Source organism: Camelus ferus, chromosome 20 (assembly GCF_009834535.1).
Source record: "Camelus ferus isolate YT-003-E chromosome 20, BCGSAC_Cfer_1.0, whole genome shotgun sequence".
Lineage (NCBI taxonomy): Eukaryota > Metazoa > Chordata > Mammalia > Artiodactyla > Camelidae > Camelus > Camelus ferus.
Window position 1 is genome coordinate 5156141 of NC_045715.1, and position 14820 is coordinate 5170960.

General features: G+C 48.9%; 1 protein-coding gene across 3 annotated transcripts in view; it reads left to right on the plus strand.

The window, feature by feature from the left end:
• Positions 1-4533: 4533 nt before the first annotated feature.
• The window catches only part of BMP6 (bone morphogenetic protein 6), a 132097-nt gene continuing 121810 nt past the window's right edge, over positions 4534-14820 (plus strand). For 2 of the 3 annotated variants that reach the window (XR_004313394.1, XR_004313395.1), the window contains exon 1: positions 4534-6012. Coding sequence is in view for 1 of the 3 variants with exons in the window: in XM_032462466.1 (XP_032318357.1) it covers positions 5379-6012 (634 nt within the window). In the remaining 2 variants the exon portion in view is untranslated. The remainder of the gene's footprint in view (positions 6013-14820) is intronic. The other variant, XM_032462466.1, reaches the window with a different exon arrangement.

Below are 14820 nucleotides of genomic sequence, written 5' to 3' on the forward strand. Positions count from 1 at the left end.
AAGTCCCCTTTGTAACGTGCAGTAACATATTCATAGGTGGAACAAGAGGAGGAGGGAGGGGCAAAAATCATGGGGACCACATCCCACCTACCACAATATATTTTTCTTAGTTCTTTTGTTCTCTGTCAATCTTCCCCCTCTAAAATCTGACTCGGTGGTATCCCCATGCCTAGAACAGTGCCTGGCACACTGTAGGAATTCAAATATTTGTTGAATGAATGAATGCAGATGGGATAATTAGCATGGACACCTGCCTTCCTCCTGGCACACATCAGAACTTTCTCATCCTCATTAACAGATGGCCTTGGTTTTCTCTTTAACCTGAATTTATCCAGCCAGTGTGGTTTTCCCTGGCTCTCACACACCGCTGGTTACAGCTCTGCTCATGAAGGGGGATGGCAGCACAATGACGGCAGATTTTCACGGGACCTCCTAGTTGACACACAAGAGACACATCCTGGACATGGGGCGCAGAGGGAACCACAGGCTGGGGCAGAGCTTGGAGGCCAGCACAAGCCATGGCGCCTCTGTGGAGCTCTACCCAGTGGAGCTAAATATCCAATGATTTCTTGGAACAGAACTCTTCTGGGACAGTAGAGCTAGTCATGGGAATGCGTTAAGCATTGTTTTGCTCAGAAAAAAAAAATTAATGCTTAATCTGCACATGTCAGCTATCCAGTGACAGTTTCCGAAAACGAATCATCTGGATGTTTCTAAAGATTCCATTGCTCAGTGTTATGCAGCCAGCCTAAATCCCCAAGTGACAAAGATCCGAGCTGGTGCGCAAAGTCTGAAGCATACACAAGTAACAGATTTGCCATTTGGGTTACAGTGTGGAAAAAAAGTCTCTGGAAACAGATTTATGTATTAGTTTTTCACTTTGCCACCAGATGTCCTTCATGGGTAGGAAAATATGATGGCTCGAATGATATTTTGAAGTGTGAATGCCCTGCATTTTTGAATAGTTGACAGTAAAAGGAAAGTGTGAGTGAATGTAAGTGTTACCACAGACTTTTGGATGAGACATGTATTCTGAAGGCTGTCTTACAGGTGTAGCATTCAGAAGCAATATTTATTTAACTCTCGAATGTTCATTTCTCATACTCTGCAGACATTTACTTACCATATTTCCTTTTCACTCAACTCCAAATGGATACTTTTCAAGTTTGAGCAAATTATTCTATTTAGAAATGAGTATTAAGAAATACTCAAGTCCTTACATTAATGTCGAAGATAAAAATGCAGTATGTGAAGTGGAGTTTCCCAAGGATTCTGGGTGATCAGACCTCAGGCTTTTTCACACAAAAGCCGCATAGCTTAGAACACTTTTACGTTACATGAATTCTAAAAGCAGCTACTTACATCTCGAGGAAAGTCAGTAGAAAGGGGCCAAGGTATGATTTAGCATAAAAACCAAAGACAGCAATGGCAGTGCCTTGCTTTTAGTACAATTCAAAGGAAAGCACAGAGTATAGAATATTTAACATATCAAATTAATATACCACCTCTTTTAAACGTAGAAACTATTTGGTCATGTGTGTTATAAATGTATCATAGAAACCCTCGTAATATGAAAGGAAAACGGGTGGAACGGCTCTTTTAAAGACTTTGTTGCGTAAATTTCCCTGCATGTTAACACACACCTGGGTACAGGCTGCTCACCCCATCCCGGTAGCACCAAAGGCACAGGGTAGACCTTCTCTTTAAGGGGAGGGCTCCTCACTCCCTTCAGTGGGCGGGAGTGGGATGGGCAACCCATTTCCAGAAAACTGAAGGCCATCTGCATGACACGTTAGCCAAGAAAGCAGATGTTTGATACGGATTGCCGTCCACATCCGGCTTCTTGACCGAATTCCTCCTCTTTCCACCCAGATGTTCTGGAGACAAGTACAGAGAACTTGGTGGAGCTGGTTCAGGCACACAGAGGAAGGGGCGGGTGATGTTTTGGTGTCCTGCAGGGGGCGTAGTTACCTCTGCTTTTTCTCTGATCACACATCCCAGCCGACTCCAGAGCCAGACCGCTTCCTCACCCTCACTCTCTCCCTCCTGAATCATCTGGACTGTGCCCAGCCTCCTGTTCTTCGACTTCTGGGGGCATGTTGGGGACGGTGATGGGGAGGGGCCAGAGAAGCAGCGGGTAGGGGCTGTGGTGGTCAGGGGCCTCTTACCCACCTGGAGTTCCGATTGGCTTGGAGAAGCGGTGGTCCCCATTTTGAGGTTATTAAAATTTCTCTTTATGTGCTTTGCCCTTAATGGATCTTAGGTCGTGTCCAAGTGCTTTCTGACACACATGTGCACACGCTGGGAGTGGTGGGGACGGGAGGAGAGCACACCCTCTTCTGGGTCCTCGGATGAATGTCACTGTCTTTATGGTTGTTGTCATAACTCACGCCACGTTTTCCCCTCCAGCTCTTAGGAGAGTCGTGTGCTCTTGTGTTTGTCATCTGGAGACCCCTCGTTTTCTAACACTAAATAACAGGACCCGAGAGGCCATCTTGGAGGAGACGGGAGTCAGGGTGGCTGCCCAGATGTTAATGGATAATGAATCACTAAGTGACATTTTAGACCCCTGTCATGAGTCCATCTGTCTCTCACCAAGTATCTAAGGAAAGGGGAAGGGGGGGGTGTTGGTGTGTGTTCTCTGCTGGGTCACACATGCATATGTAATACGTACATATACAGTAGATGGGTCACAACCTTCTCTGTGTTTTAAAGGGCACCGCCCTCCCAGGTGCCCTATGCTCAGGGTTTCACAGTCTTCCAGAGTTTCACCCACGGCCCTGACGGGTTGGAGCTACCTTTCCTCTGCTTGTGTCTCACTAGAAGTCTCAAGAAGGTGTGACTAGGCTTGAGAGAGGAGGAGGCCCTCGGCAGGAGGCCTGTCTCCACTTGTGATTTCACATCTTCTGATCAGAGCTCCTGCCTGCTGTGATTTTACGGACTGCAGTGATTTCATGCTTGTAACAAGTCCCAGACAGAAGAAAGAAGTGATGGAGGCTCTTGAAATCTAAGGGGCCTGGCATCCCAGGCCACGGAGGGATGTATCTCCTCCTCAGATGAGAGGAATCCCTGCAGACCATCAGAGAAGGGCTTTCAGTGCCACTGATGTCGCCCTGCCTGAGCTCAACGGCTATGGGGCACTTGGAGAGTGAAAGTCTGTCCTAAAGACTACTGTGCCTGGACCAAGACAGAACAACAGCTGGGAGCAATCCAGAGGATGGTGGGATGGTGGGACCCTTACTCATTTGAAAAAGATTCTTTGAAATAAGATAAAAATGCTGATAAGCTCTGGATTAGCAGAAACCTCATGATCTTATAATCTCACAAACCCCATAGTCTTTATGTATTTGGTTGGTCTGGCTCCCAAATGCCTCGTACTATGTGAGGCAAGGCTGCCAGGTCAGCATTGCAGTTTTTTATTTCTATTGTGCACGCTTTCACCAGGTAAAAGATCAGAACGTTTTAAGAGAACTTCCTTCTAGGATCCATCGCTTGCGGGACATTCTTGGATGGGGTGAGGGCCAATGAATCTGCATCTTGAATGGCAGATAGTGGTAGTGTCGTTGGGGTGGAGGGGGCAGTGCCTAACTGAGAAGTGAGCCTGCCATGAAATTATAACATGTTTTATTTTACATGCTTGATCTTGTCTAATGTTCCCAGCAACCCGAGTTTCAGTGCCCTGTCTATGACCCTGAATGGGAGCATGCCAAGCCCCTACCCTTACTGAGATCACCTTTACCACCTCTCCTCAAGTTTTATTGATCTCACGTCATGTAAATTCTATTGCAGTTTTGATACATTATAATGCAACATTAACCAACAAACTGGACAAGCACTGAAACATTTCTAAAAAGCTGGAGTGAGGGTGGGGCTCTTCTATTATACTGTCTGATTACACCCTTCTTCTTTTGGGTGCTGGTTTAAGAAGCCAAGCCGAAGCCCAAATGAGGAGATAAATCAAAGCTCTCTGTCCTCGCGATGCCAGGTCTGGCTTATATTTGGCCCTGTCTGTGGAGTATGGGGTCAACTTCTCCAAGGGTATTGTCTCAACTTCCAGCAGCTGCCTTTGGAAGCCACGTGCCCGCTAAATGCCTATATTACATCAGTTAGAGAAACTAAGGAAGGAATGGGAAAACCGTCACTTTTCTGTTTTTCCTCATTTGATTCAGGTGCCATTGATTTAACAGCTGATTTTGCTTTTATTTAGTTAAAGCATCAATTTAGGCCTTTTATGTGATCATAAAAGAGGAAGGTTCCAACTGGGGTGTTGATCAGATCACTCTTCCTAGCGATGACCCCTTTGCCTTTGCTGCCTCGCCGCACCTTGGGTGCCTCCAAGAATTCTCAGTGCTTGAAACCTACGCGCGACAGAGGCGACGCCTCCGGGAGAGGGAGGGTGAAAGAAGGGGGCGGGTCTATTTAAATACAGACGAGACGCGCCTCTCCATTGGCCATCAGCCTGTCTGTTAACCAGAGGGGCGGGGAGTCCCGAGGGCTGGAGTGCGGTACCTGAGTGAGACTCGCACTAGAAAGCCCACGTTGGCCGCTGCGGGGAGCGCGGCGCGGAGAGTGGCGCGGAGAGGCGGGAGACTGCGAATTCCGGCGCCGACGCCGCTGCCGCTGTTCGGCGCACGGGTCTCCTTTCTTCCCATCCCTTCTGCGAGCGGGTGTGCAGGGCAGCTGGGCGAGCACTCAACGGAAAGCAGGATCCTCACCGCCTCTGCTTGGGGAGTCGAGCGGCGCGCGGAGATTTTGAGGGGGAGCGACAGTGCCCGAGGGCGGAGGGGCGCGGAGTTTGTGAGCAAGAAGGAAGTTTAAGCCTCGCGGAGAGGGTTGGCATCTTGAGACGCCTTGCCGCCACGGCCTGGGCCCTACGGCGGGGTAAACTTCACAGCGGCCGTGCGAGCCAGGGAGAGGCGTGCGCGGGGGTGATGCCGGGCATCCCACCAAGCTGGTGAGCGGCCCCGCTCCCCCGCCGCCCCGAGTCCCACCCAGCCGCTCCCGAGGGCGCAAGGCAGCGCACGTGCGCAGGCAGCCAGACCCGAGAGTGACCGGGTCGTGACCCGCCCAGGGGCGAGGGCGCTGGCTGCGGCTCAGCCTCGGCTTGGACGCACCTGGCTTGGACCTTGTGCCTCTCGAGACCTGAGCCGGAGTGTGGTTCTCCCGGGAAGCGCCCCCTTCACCTCCCCGCCAGCCTGGGCAACTGGGGGCGCCTCAGAAGACCATGAGAGATAAGGACTGAGGGCCAGGAAGGGGAAGCGCGCCCGCCGAGAGGTGGCGGGGGCTGTTCACACCAAGGGCCACAGCGGCCGCGCTCCGGCCTCGCTCCGCCGCTCCACGCCTCCCGGGGCCCGCGGGGCCAGCCCGGCCGGGCGGGGATGCCGGGGCTGGGGCGGAGGGCGCAGTGGCTGTGCTGGTGGTGGGGGCTGCTGTGCAGCTGTTGCGGGCCCCCGCCCCTGCCCGCCGCTGCCGCCGCCGCCGCCGCCGCCGGGGGGGCGCTGCTGGGGGACGGTGGGAGCCTGGGCCACGCGGAGCCGCCGCCGCCGCCACAGACCTCCTCCTCCTCAGGCTTCCTCTACCGGCGGCTCAAGACGCACGAGAAGCGGGAGATGCAGAAGGAGATCCTGTCCGTGTTGGGGCTCCCGCACCGGCCCCGGCCCCTGCACGGCCTCCAGCAGCCGCAGCCCCCTGCGCTCCCGCAACAGCAGCAGCCGCGCGGGGAGCCTCCGCCCGGGACGCTGAAGTCTGCTCCCCTCTTCATGCTGGACCTTTACAACGCCCTGTCCGCCGCCGACGACGAGGACCCGGCGTCGGACGAGAAGCGGCAGCCCGGGCCGCGCGGAGGGGCCGGCTCGTCCCAGCTCCGGCAGCCGCCCCCCGGCGCCGCGCATCCCCTGGGCAGTAGGAGCCTCCTGGCCGCCGGACCTGGCGGTGGCGCGTCCCCACTGACCAGCGCACAGGACAGCGCCTTCCTCAACGACGCTGATATGGTCATGAGCTTTGTAAACCTGGGTAAGGATCTGGGGTAGCGTAACAACCAGAACATTCCTCCCTTTCCAGTCTCCAGGGCCGGGTGAGAGGGTGGAGGAGCCCCTGGAACCCGGGTCCGGGCTGGCGCAGAGGGGATTCGAGGACAGGCCGGCTGCCCTCCCGCTACCTGCGCGGCCGGGGGCGGCACGTGCGCTCCCCGCGCCCGGCCCCGGGCAAGGCTGCGCACCGCGGCGGCGGGCGGGCTGGGGCGCGGGTTCCCGGAGTGCTGTGTCCGCGGGCGCGTCTCCATGAGCGGCCGGAGCACAGCCGCGCTTTTCCCTTTGGTGCCCGGCTCAGGCCACGTTAACTCGAGTGTGGCAGGAAGGTCCAGCCCGAGCGGAGCCAGCTGGGAAGGAGAAGGTTCTTCAGTACTTTCCCCTCCCTATTTTGTTCTGCATCCTTAATGCTCCGAGTGCGTTTTCCCACCGGGACTTCTAGGGACTCCGACAGCAGCTGAGAACTTTGGAAACTTGACATGATTGTGTTAAGTGGTATCCACGGAACTGGGGGAGGAGGGTTGCTGAAGGAGGTCCCGAAAGGATCGCGGAAGGCGCGCCAGTCCCGGCGAGGCGGGGCTTTCGCGGGTTTGGGGCGGGATCCCGAGCCCAGTTGGGGTTACCCACCCTGTACCCTCGCTCCCATGCCTTTGGCAGTGACCCCAAAAGCTGGACTTTTGATCAGTGTTGCTGAAGCTGCAAGAGCAGAGAAAGGGTGCGAGTTGGGGGCCGGGGTTGGGCCCTGAGCTGGTCTGAACCGGTTGCCAGGCAACGGAATGGAAATTCAAGGGCGGCTAAATTGGGCTCAGCCACAAATGTTCTGTGGCAAACCCGAACGGAGTCACAGAGCCTTTTCCCCCTTGAGTTTTCTCATCTGTAAATGAGAACGGTGTAAGGAAGACTTTTTTCCAGAATCAGTGCCTCTGATTTGTGCTACTCTTGATTCAGAAGTTGGTTCAGCTTAGCGTAGACAAAGCTATGTTGGGGACGCATTCTGGGAGGGGAGAAGTGCGGGTGCGGTAGCCACGCCCGGGGTGGGGTGCAGCAGCGCCGTGGGCTGAGTCTCTGCGGACTGCCTTTCCCGTTCGAGGCGCGTGGCTCTGCCCAGGCCCCAAAGTGGGTTAGCAGACATTTGCCACAGTAGCACCCACGTCTCCAAGCCACGTCGAAGACTTCTGTCTTCTAAGGACATGATTTCCTTGAATGAATCCCATGTGAAATACTCCGGCGAGTTCTTTACAAGTCTGAGAGATGATTCTGAACTCCTCTGAGCTTTGGGGGAAGAGAGGAGGGGTGAGGGCCGAGGTTGGGGGGGGGGGAGGTCCAGGAGGATGTGGAGCAGGACGAATGGCATCCAAGTGGTGCAGAAATCCTCCTGGGAAACTCATGAAACAGAATCTTACCGGGAGTGGAGGCTCCAGGCCTGCCGGTGCACTGCCAGGGGTTCTGATTGGACACGAGTTTTCACCATTTATTGGGACCAAATCCAAGGTTGAGCCACCTCCAGGAAGCATTCTAAGGAAATTCTCATGCCACTCAGTAAAGTGTGTGTGGGAGGGTGGGGGAAGAGAGGGAGGGACCAGTGCTTCTTCTTATTCTACCTTTTGTGCTGCTTCTGGTTTAGTAAATTCCACCCCTTTCCCTCTCCCCCACTGCCCCTCTCCCCCTCTGCCCTCCTCCCCCACTGCCCCCTCTCACCCTCTATCAGTTTCCTGACAGCCTTAGGGGAATGTTTCGTTGCCTCTTGGGGGTGGTCCCAACCTGAAAAAAAGTGGGGAGAATGACACATTCGGCTCCTTCAGAGACAGCCATATTACAGTGTCTAGAAAACAGTTCCCAGTCTTCGGACCGTGGTTCGCAGCCTTGGCTGTCCATTAGCGTCTCCCAGGGCCCGGGAAGAAGAGATGCTGGGTTGAGCTGCTTCCCAGAGCAGTTAAGGTGGATTCTTAGTAGATATGTTCTGCCTTTTTTTTTTTTTTTTTGAGTGCCTTAGGTTTCCCTAAGGTGCTGCCATGGTCCAGAAGCACTGGCACAGGACACCATGCCATCTGAAGGAAGTCACATCATCCTAGAAAGCACTTAAGAGCAATGCTTCCTTATGTTAGTGGCTCTCAAACACTGCTGCCCATGAGAATCACCTGGGGGCTTTTAAAGCCTAAATGCCCAGGTGATACTCAGTATCAGTGAAGTCAGTGTATGGGCTGGAAGCCAGGCATCAGTGTGTTTAAGGATCCCCAGGTGATTCCAGTGTTTTGGAACCACTGCCTTAGAAGGTATTTGAAATGGTGAGAGTTGGCTTGAGGCAAGTTTGTCAAGTACAGTGACATTTCCTGTGTTGAGTGACCTCCCAGTTCTCCCTGCTCCTTGCTTTTCTGACCTTCCCTGGTCTGCAGGTCCACACTGCTTCTGAGTCACTGCTTGAAGCCGGTTGTCATCTAATTCTGCTACAGTGATGATTTAACATAGTATCTCCCCAGGGCTATTTTCATTTTCCATTAAGGATCTTTAAAGATGCAATAAATAGCACGGAAAAATTCCAAAAGCACTCAACAATAGTGTAATTTCAGGCCCAGGACAGGCTGATGTGGAACGGAAAGAGACTGCTGTGTAGGGAGCTGTGTCCCAGGCTCCTCCTGTCCTAACTGCTGGGCTCTGACTGCAAGTTGTAACTATCTGTTGGTCCAATCCTGGACTCCACATGGGTGTTTAGAAAAGAAAACCTTTTCCAGGTAAGTAGAATCTGAGTCGCAAGCCATGCCACCTGCCAGTCAAGCAATTCTGATTAATCTTAACTCAATTCAGGAGGAGAAGAAGATTGCATGACAGGCTAAAATGTGATAAAATCTAATGATCATAGTTCTGAGCATAAGGACAGTTCACCCGAAGACAGGAATTGCTCTCTAAGGATGTTGGGAGAATTCCACAGGCTTCTTAATCGGTGTTGATGGCATGTTAGTTACTGCCTTACATGACTAAACCTACAGAAAGATACACCTTATAGCATGGATTTTAAAGTGCTCTCATACCGACTGAATTGGACAAATTACAGAGTATAAGGGAATGTGTGAACTAGTTGTAAACATCCTTCTTCCCTGGAACAGCGAGTAACTTGCTCATGAAATACATTTGAAACACTATGAGCCTTTCAGCGTGGCTATCAGGAGGTATGAATCAACAGGATAAGCTTTTCTTGTGTATCCCAAAGGCTGGTCATTTGACTGGCCCACTGTTGTTGATGTTGACGGTTTTAAACTCTCTCTGGGTGAGAAGCCTGGGGATGTGTAGCCTCCGTAGTGCTAACCAGCTGGTGTGCAGTGTGCCCGGCCAACCTGGGTGCGCTCGTGGACCTGCATTCAATCAGGGCCACAGATGGCAGTTTCTGCTTGTTTTCTAATGCTAAAAATGTCTTGGCAGCCGAATAAGCAAGCCTGCCAATCTGGTGACCTTGGAGAAGTACCCTGAAATATCTCAGGTCTTAGCTTAAAATTTCCCTTAGAGAAGAAGCCTTTTCTAACCACTCCATAGAAGCTGGTGCCGCCTCCACCCCCACCTGCGTTTTATCATCACAGCACCCTGTTTATTTCCTTGGTTGCACTTTTTACAAAGAGTGTTTTTTTTTTTTCTTTTAAAATTTGCTTACTCATTTGTTTGTCATCCCTCTAGGATATCAGCCTCCCAAAGCAACTAGGCTTATACACCGCTGTAACCTAAGTTCCTAACATGACACTGAGCACATAAGAAGGTGCTTAAACAAGGTTGAATTCATGAAGATAGACAATTTCCTCATTTAAAATTCTCATTTCACTAATCGAGAAGGGTACACCTGATTTTATTTGGATCATTTAGAAATGGTATATCTGCTTTTTACTAAGTAAAACATTTGAAGTAAGTGAAGATAGGACATTGAGATTCATGGTTTCTGATGTAGATCATAATGTTTTAATATACCTCCTTTTTATTAGTTACATCTCTATATTAATTTGTAATATGCATTACATTTGATAAGATTTCTTTATCTCTGAGTTTCAGACTTCATTTATTTGAATTAGCGAGGTGTTGATCTACAGATGCTAGGATAAAATGAAATAAAAAAACTCAAATTATGGTCAGAAAAGGGAATCAGTATATATTAGTGCAAGTAACAAGAAACTTAATTGTGCTAAAAATACTGACAGTCTTCTGAACAAAACTACTCTTGGGAAACAAATTAGAAGAAAAAATGGAATACTCCCTACTTGGATTTGTCACCAGATACACTGTACTGTCTTTTTCTCACAGGTCAGTGGGCCTATTTTTTATGTAAGCTGTCTATACTTATGAAGATTTTTTGTTAGCAGAAAATAAATCCATGCCCCAAGCTATTCACAGCAAAAAGAGTCAGGAGAATTTGACTGCAAGAGTAGGGTTCAAAGAAAGCGGTAGATGGTCTCCTAAAGAGATTTCAAATAGTGAATGTGAAATTCAATGGTGTTTCAACTAGAATGTTGTACAAAGTGTTCTCAAACTCGGATCAAAGGGCAAGCAGATACCATTGTTTAGATCTCAAATGGTGTTTCCTCTGGTTGTCCTTCTAAGAATGGGTATAAATCCTTTCTAAATGTGCTGACTCATGCCTTGTTCCTCCACTGAAGGGCTTGCCTCTGATTAGCATGGAGGAAGGATTCCTAGTGATATAAACACCCGTGTAAGTGAAACCCCACGTTCAGCACTTCCTTCAGAGCGTAACGATTGTGTTTCATCACTCAGGGTCTTCAGAGTTTAGCTACTCAAAATGTGAGGTTTCACATCAATATTTTCCTTGGATCTGGGGGTGGGAAGGGGAACACTGAACATTGAAGGTAGGACAGCACACTCTCAGATCATCAGCCACTGTTATCTCTGCCTCTTGTTCATTTGTGTCTGAAGCTGAGTTAGGAAAGGGAAGAGGACAATTTCTTGAGTAATTAACCAGCGTTTGGTCAATTTTTCACAAGTCAGTTTTCCCACTGTGTCCATCCTATATTTAAAAATGAATTCTTCTGTGGAATGCTCTTTGTTGTTGTTTTTTCCTCAGTATAAAGCCATTGCAACTTTTTTCTTAATTTTTCCATTTGGAGCCTTACTCTGTTTTCTCACCCTCTTGTCTTGAATTTATCACATCCCCACCTTTGGTGCCTCCAGCTGTGGGAAGGAAAATAGGCAATATTTAATCAGATTGTTGTGTTCCTGACTAGAAGCTTCCAGAAGTGTCTTGAGTAAAAAGGGTAGAAATCGATACGGAAACTCCCTAAGATAGCAACACTTGTCAGAGTCCCCAGGTAGGTAACAGCGGTTATATATTAACCCCCGCCCCGCCCTCCCCAGTAGCAGGCAACAGAGCTGCCCTGGCCGCAGGGTGTCACCCGGGGGGCTGGGCTGGGGGACAGCTGGCCTGTTCTCCCTGTTGGTGGTCCCCGCAGAGAGCTGGTGTGTCCCATTATCTTTGCTTCTGTTTCCCTCGTGACAGTTGAGTTGCTTTTATTTTCAGCACATTTTCTCACAGTACCCCTCCCTCCTCTTCGACACCCTGGCCCCCTCCTCTCTTTCATCGCTTGCCCTCCAGAAACTGGTGACCAAAACACGGTCCCAGTCTTACCTGGAATAATACGACAGTTGTGACAGTTGTGTCAAAGAGAGGGAAAGCCATTCCTGTGTTGATGAAGAAGAGAGTTACTAAAGAATCAGGCCGTGTCAACCTGCGGTTTTTGTGCGTGCCGGAAATTCTCAGCCTCTTGAGTTACACCTGCTCATCTTCCCCTACAAGCTTTGGAAATAAGACACAGTAGTTCACTGAAGTTAGATTTTTCCCCCTCTCAATTACAAGTGTTCTGAGGGAAGGGAGGGTAGAGCTCAGTGGCAGAGCGCATGCTCAGCATGTGTGAACGAGGTCCTGGGTTTAATCCCCAGCACCTCCATTTAAATAAATTAAAGAGATAAACCTAATTCCACCTGTCTGCCAAAAAGTGTTTTGAAAATGTTCTCTGCAATTATTTTTTTCCTCTGTAAATAGCATTTCAGCCCCCTTATGCATAAAGTTAGACTCCGGAGCTGGCTGGGGACTTAGCTGCCTTCCATAACATTGTTTTTCTGCAGAAACAGGCACAGCAGCAGATAGCTTGTTTGTTGTGTTTGTTTTTAATTTTAGAATTGAAGTGTAGTTGATTTTCAGTGTCGTGTTAGTTTCAGGTGTACAGCAAAGCAAATGAGCTACGCATACTTTTTCAGATTCTTTTCTATTATAGGTTGTTACAAGATATTGAATATAGTGCTATCCAGTGGGCCCTTGTTGGTTATCTGTTTTGTATACAGTAGTGTGTATCTGCTAATCCCGAAGTCCTAATTTATCCCTGCCCCCCTTTTCCCCTCTGGTAACCATAAGTTTGTTTTCTATGTCTATGAGTCTATTTCTGTTTCAGACAACCTGTTTTTAAACTGGGTTTTCTCTATCCATAGAAAGTTTGGGAGTTTTTGGTCAAATTGTGTTATTCACACATCCTAGAAGTTACAGCTTGAAAAGGTCCTTGCACATCATGTCCTCTCTTCTGTTTGCAGTTACATTTGTTCGATTTACTCAGGACCTTCTCCTCCTCACTGCTGTTACGTCTTACAGCTGAGGGACGACCCACAGAACCGCAGAGAGATCCTAGTGTATCAGAGGAATGGGGTTGTGGGTCAGGTGTGAGTGGATAATTCAGGAGAAATGATAAAAACACACAAGAGCACAGCCCTGGGCAAGAGGTCGGGAGCCCCAATCTGGAATTGTGGGTTTTCTTTTAGTGGAGAGCATTCTCTCCTAGAACACTTGCTTTTAGAAGAGAAAAAAAGTCTGTAAATGCACATCTATAAATATCCTCCTGTTTGGTATGTTGAAGGACTGTTGAGCTGAAAGGATTGTTTTCTGCTCCAAAAGTGAGTTGAAAACCAGGTTGTCCTGGGCGGCATTGTTCCCCATGTCTGCAGGCACCCGTCCTCTTCCTGCCCTTCCCGCGTCCATTATTAAGGAGATTGAGTCCATAATAGAGATGCTATCTAAATTGCATCAGGTAATTCCCTGATGGGTCCCCACGGTCTTGTTATCTCTAACCCAGCCCCAGATGACTGGGTTGAAGACTCCGCTTCAAACATTTTTGCAGAGTGAGGTTCTGGTTCCGAGTGGGAGAGCTTCCTGACTCTCCGGTTCATGGGCACACGCCCTTGATTACTGGTCCTGCCAGAGAGGTTGGGATTGTCCTCTGCCTGAAGAGTGCTCGCTGTGTAGTGCTGATCATGTGTTCAGATTGTTTTCTCATCATCCGGAGCTCCGAGGGGGGAGGAGCGGGGTGGCTTCACGTCAGGCAGAAGGCACTGCCTGGTGGGCGGCCCTCTGCACGCTGAACTTTGACATCCACCTAGAGCCTTTCTTTGACTCTCCAGCCACTTACCCTTTTCACCTTGTCCAGAATGTGACCTCCAGCCTTCAACATCTGCGTTTGTTGATTATTGTTCCTGTGTTTACCGTCTTGTTGGTTTCCTGTCCATGAACATGGGCTGGCAGAGAACTCTGACTTGCATCTCAGCGGAGCATGAACTAACCCTGTCATCAGTGTGAGCTGTTTTATGCGCTGATGATTGGGCTGGGAGATTTTTAGAATTGGCCTTTCTTAATCTCTGAGACCACTTACTTTTCTCTTCCCCCTTTTAAATCTGTGAATTACACTGGAATATTCTAAAGACAGAGCTTTGTAAAGTACACAGTTTAGGACTGAAAGTTTTATTTTGTTTTTTTCCAGGCTTTATTGAACAGTCCTATGTCAGAATAAATTAACAGAGAAGCTGTGCATTTAAAGAAAATGCACCTTTTAGAGCAGTTTTAAGTCTACAGCAAAATTGAGGGGAAGGTGCAGATTTCCCATAGGCTCCTGCCCCTGTATGACTAGCCTTCCTCACCGTCACCACCCACCACCTGACTGGTAAATTTGTGACAACTGATGAACCTGTCTGGATGCATCATTATCTCCCAAAGTCCATAGTTTACATTACAGTTTACTCTTGGGGATGTGGGTTTGGATGAATGTCTAATGACATAAATCCATCATTATGGTATCATACAGTAGTTTCACTGCCCTAAAAATCTTCTGTGGAGAAGCTGTACATTTAGCCAGAAAAACACATCAATAAGAATCCAAAAATTCAAAACAGGCAGAGTTGGAGGTGAGGAGAAATCAAATACCTTTGTTGAACAATATTTTGTCTCTGGTGCTCTACCTCATTGGTGTATATAAGTAAGTTTGATAGACTATGTGGATTTTATTTTGTGGTTCTGTGTGTTGACACCAAATCCTTTGGAAGTCTTTTTTTTTTTTTTTTTTTTTTTTTTTTTTTTTTTGTCTAGGAGTTTAAAAATCTTTCTTCCTCCACATACTTGCAGTGAGGTGTCTGTCACCATAGTACCTAGACAATCCCTCAGGCAGAGATATGAGCGATTAAATTTCTCGTGGGCTTGTGCCCTGTTTAATCCGTGCTCGGCAGGATTTGGGGGAGTCAAATAAGCCTGAAGAAAGAACAGTTACAGGAATTCTGTGCTTGTAAATTTATTGAAATTTGGGGGGGTGTTTAAGGGAGGGGTTAAAACGTTTTCAGAAAGGAAGGAAAAATGTTAAAACTTAGTGTGACTTTTGGGTGAAGAAACTCACAAACAGCTTTTACTGGCCTTTGTGGCAGGATGGAGGGGGCTTTAAAAGATTTTCTCAGGAAAGACTGTTGAGATTAAAATTAAATTGAGACTCCATAAATCCAG